Genomic DNA, 2,199 nt, shown 5'->3' with positions numbered 1-2,199 from the left:
AATGGTACTGCCTCATTACTATAGATATGGCTGGGTTTTACTCACAAATATCCCCGCGTGAAATACCCTATGACTGTCCCATCCTAATAGCAGGGATCAGGGTCTTTCCAACTCAGATCCCCTCCATAACTACTATTGATCTGTGTATCCTTACCTGGGTTTTTCCTTACTGTAAGAGGTCTTTCCTTACTGTGTCCAGATAATTTGATTTGACAGCCTTAGTAAGTGTATCTTTCCCGCTTCTTACCCCCACCCAGATGCATACAGTTGGCTTATTTCCTCCATATAATAAGTCCTTTCCTAGCTAGATTCATTGGACTTCAAGGGAGAATATTACACGATCAAAGCGTATAAGGCGGAGAGTGTAGGCAAATATCTTCCGCCCAGAAAATTAATCTAAAATAGTTATGATCTGTGAATACGTGCTTTCCTGCTCATTGCCATTGGCTGCTTCAATTGTGGTTGGAGTGGCTGCCATCCATCTCCTCTTTTGCTGCTTCGATTATAATGGCCGGAGAGAGACGAAGACATACAGAAGACACGACGTATTTCTAAGCTTCAGAGGGCCGGATGTGAGGAAGGGCTTTGTTGATCATCTCTACCACGCTCTGACCGACAAAGGTTTCCGCGTATTCCTTGACACCCACAATCTCCAGAGGGGAGAGAACATCTGGGAAGGCTTACAAAACGCAATTGAGGAGAGTCGCATCCTTATTCCCATATTTTCCACCAATTACGCAGCATCTGCGTGGTGCCTCAGGGAAGTCTCTCTTATGGCACGCCAAGTACAGCAGAAGGGGAAGAAGGGGTCGGCCATCGCCGTCCCTCTGTTTTACAATGTGACTCCCTCTCAAGTTCGGCACCCGGATCAATCTCACGGTAGCCCATTTGCTGAAGCATTTCAGGAGCATGAGAGCTGTGGGAAATACAGCAACCAAGAAGTTAATGAGTGGAAGGCTGCTCTCTTCACACTGCGATCTCTCTGGTTGGTCACTAAAAGAAGATACCAATGGGTGGGTAGCTCACTCTTCTCCGCTCTGCACTATTCTTATTCCTATTTCTTTATAGGCTTCTCCATCAATCATATTCATTCAATTCTACGATTCTACATCGATTCTTAATATTTTCAGAATCTCTGCAGACATGAAGGAGCCATGGTGAAACGTGTAGTTGAATTCGTGGCAAAAGCATTGAAAAGACAGACCACGAGACCTTCAATTTAATACTAGTCAGCCATGGCTTGTGCCTAGTCTGAACAGTATAAAACTCATAGCTAGTACCGTACGCCTAGCTAAGAAAAAGATATTAAAGCCTGTTTATGAGTATGGGATATAATTTTCATTTTGTGTATGAATTACGGATTCAGTCCGATAAATTTTATTCTTATGTAATATATAATTTTTTTTATACTAATTATATTTTTCTGAGAAAATATAATATACATATTATATTAAAATATATAATATATAAATATTAACTATTGAGGGGTTTCCGCAGTGCATTATATTATGAGTGCTAAGTAAAGTATTCAAAAATCATGATATGATTATCTCTTATGGAAATGGTTATAGATGAATGACTTACTTAACACAGATAAATCCCAAAATGATATCTAATGTAAATATTACTTATAAATTAGTATTTATTTTACAACATAAATTAAAATAATGATTGTATAACTATCTTTAAATTTAATTAATAAGCCAATAAAAAATTATTATTTACAATATAATAAGGTTTTTAATCATGAATAATTACCATGGATATTATTAATCTCTAAATAGGTTTTTTACAATACCATGGGCCAATACCTAGAAGAGAAAGACAGAGAGGGGGAGCGATGGAGAGAGAGGAGGGAAATATATCATAATATTATGGGCTAATACCATGGTTTATCAATACCAAAGGCCATCTAGGCTTTTAATTATTTTGTTACAATACCATAGGTCAATATCATGGGCGTTGGCTTATGAGTATCACATGCCCAAAAAATATATCTTATTTCAAAATCAAAAGATAGGTTTAATATTTTACAACGAATTATGTTTTTTGTAATTTAGATACTTTTTTAAATAAAATAGAATGGGATCATATTTAAGAGAGACTGAGATGGAGGGGGAATAGAGTGGGGGAGACACATAGAGGGGGGAGAGACACAGAGAGAGAGGAAGGAGGAGAGAGAGGAGGGGGGATAGAGGA

At 37.9% G+C, this 2,199-nt stretch overlaps 1 protein-coding gene across 1 annotated transcript; it reads left to right on the top strand.

The window, feature by feature from the left end:
- The first annotated feature begins 407 nt into the window (after positions 1–407).
- On the top strand, positions 408–1,223 carry LOC149139151 (toll/interleukin-1 receptor-like protein). Its single transcript, XM_089450612.1, has 2 exons — positions 408–1,013; positions 1,131–1,223. Exons 1-2 carry the CDS (start codon positions 408–410, stop codon positions 1,221–1,223), a joined length of 699 nt encoding a protein of 232 aa, XP_089306738.1.
- The last annotated feature ends 976 nt before the right edge of the window (positions 1,224–2,199 follow it).

The sequence above is a fragment of the Pinus tabuliformis genome, chromosome X (assembly GCF_031772625.1).
Source record: "Pinus tabuliformis cultivar Carrire ecotype Pingquan chromosome X, CPIR1, whole genome shotgun sequence".
Taxonomy (NCBI): Eukaryota; Viridiplantae; Streptophyta; class Pinopsida; order Pinales; family Pinaceae; genus Pinus; species Pinus tabuliformis.
The sequence above is the reverse complement of the archived record's forward strand: the minus strand, read 5'-3'. Positions and strand labels throughout refer to the sequence as shown.